The sequence below is a fragment of the Ctenocephalides felis genome, unplaced genomic scaffold (assembly GCF_003426905.1).
Source record: "Ctenocephalides felis isolate EL2017-DRISC unplaced genomic scaffold, ASM342690v1 CF-g0.4_SCAFFOLD_01492, whole genome shotgun sequence".
Lineage (NCBI taxonomy): Eukaryota > Metazoa > Arthropoda > Insecta > Siphonaptera > Pulicidae > Ctenocephalides > Ctenocephalides felis.
In genome coordinates, this window is record NW_020537646.1 from 1,769,962 (window position 1) to 1,771,875 (window position 1,914).

Here is a 1,914-nt window from a genome sequence, read left to right on the forward strand (position 1 = left end):
GCAATTGTTGATTTTGAAGGTTAGGTTTTATGTGCTAAACGCCTGATCGCTTAGCAAATACATAGCATTTTGACCAAATCATACGTTTATAAACCCTTAACATAGCATCACCTGAACATTACTATTTTATCCTCGAATTTGCCCCTGAATTTTTCCTCTTTTAAATTCTATCCTTAATTGCGCTTGGCATATATAAATTATTCGTTTGCAATTTTAATTACAATAAGATTTATGAAGCTAAAATCGAAATCAAAATATATGTCGTGTGCTCATTTATGCACCCTAGATTTTAGTCGTCGACTAACGTCCACTGACTTCATAGAAACCTTTTATCACCCCCGTGCCGGCGTCCAATCAGATTCTATGAGGGTGACTATGGGCGGTTCCTCCCTCATATCAAATAGTGATCGTTCACTGCATCATAAAATCAGTACGGTAACAATCTTTGATACGAGCAGTGACTAAGTGAAATTTTTATTCTATAACAAAATTGCAAAAAATAACTGAAGTGTCTTGGGGTGTTTTGTTTACGTGATCGATCATTATATGTTCTGCCAGGGTTTGGTGATATGAGTTGTTACAGCAGTTTCGAGGAGCGATCGTATGAGTTTGATGATGATTGTGAAACGTCTTCGGATAGTGGATTCGAGAAGAGCTATGAATCTACGCAGCTTTATACACCTACTAAGAGTTGCGATGAAGAACGCAAGCGTAAAATATTTGAGACGGAAATTTCCGAACACGCCTTTTCACAAATGTCCAATGCTGTGACATCTACACCAACAAAATCAGGTGCTGATGGGGAGAAGAAAAAAAGGAAATACCCAACGGGAAGGACTCGTACTCCGAGAGCAAGGAGTCCTTCACACATTTTGCGCTTGAAGAGAAACCGAAGAATGAAAGCAAATGACCGGGAAAGAAATCGTATGCACACGCTGAATGAAGCTTTGGAAAAACTACGTTTAGCCTTGCCGACTTTTCCGGAGGACACAAAACTAACCAAAATTGAAACTTTAAGATTCGCGCACAACTACATATTTGCCTTGAGCCAATCTCTGGAATGTGAAGGTGTGATAGTGGACATGGAGAAGCTTCAAAACTTTTCTTTGAGCGGTGAAAAAATCACAAAAGAGTTGTTCCATTTATTCTTAAGGCACGAACCAGACTCATACGGAAGGTACAACCATCAACCTATGTACCCTAACCAGCATATGCCCATTATGAGCAATTACGAAGATCCAAGGTACTCGTGGAATATGATAGGAAACGCGGATAAAACATCCTCATGTGCATACAATCAAGGTGTTAGTCACATTCCTCAAGAACAGAGTTTAAACTACAGGAATCCAGAATTTCAACAGAATTACAATTTATTTAGAAATGCTTTTGAAACAGCAAGAAACAGTGGTCAAACAACGCAAAGTGTCGTGCCGTACCAACCACAACAAAACATAAGTTTCGATGAAACCAGTTTACATCAAGATAGCAGTTTTTACCAAAATAGTCCACCAGTTATAAATCACCATAGTTCAGAAGCTTACGGATTACATACGGGGTTATTCTGATCAAAATTTTGTTTAATCGTTTTTCGTATTTTGTGTTATATTTACCGTTTTTTGAACATTTTTATTTTATATTGTTACAAAACGCATTTATTATTATTAATAATGTAGAAACATTTCTAAACCATAGTCTCCATTGTTCACAACCGTTCATTTTCCATTAGGTGAAAAAACAAATTTTCAATACTTTTTCCTCATTTTCGGTTTCATGTGCATGTAAGTTGTACACGGTATATTGTGATATTACATTATGCGATCTCTAAATATATAAAATAAAATAATACATATTTTTATATCATATATTGTGAATAGAATAAAATTATAACTATGATAAGTAAAATATAATTTTGAA

General features: G+C 35.7%; 1 protein-coding gene across 1 annotated transcript; it reads left to right on the top strand.

Moving 5' to 3' along the window:
- Window positions 1-569: 569 nt before the first annotated feature.
- On the top strand, window positions 570-1,565 carry LOC113370210 (basic helix-loop-helix neural transcription factor TAP-like). Its single transcript, XM_026610886.1, has one exon. The coding sequence runs from the start codon at window positions 570-572 to the stop codon at window positions 1,563-1,565; it is 996 nt and encodes a 331-aa protein (XP_026466671.1).
- The last annotated feature ends 349 nt before the right edge of the window (window positions 1,566-1,914 follow it).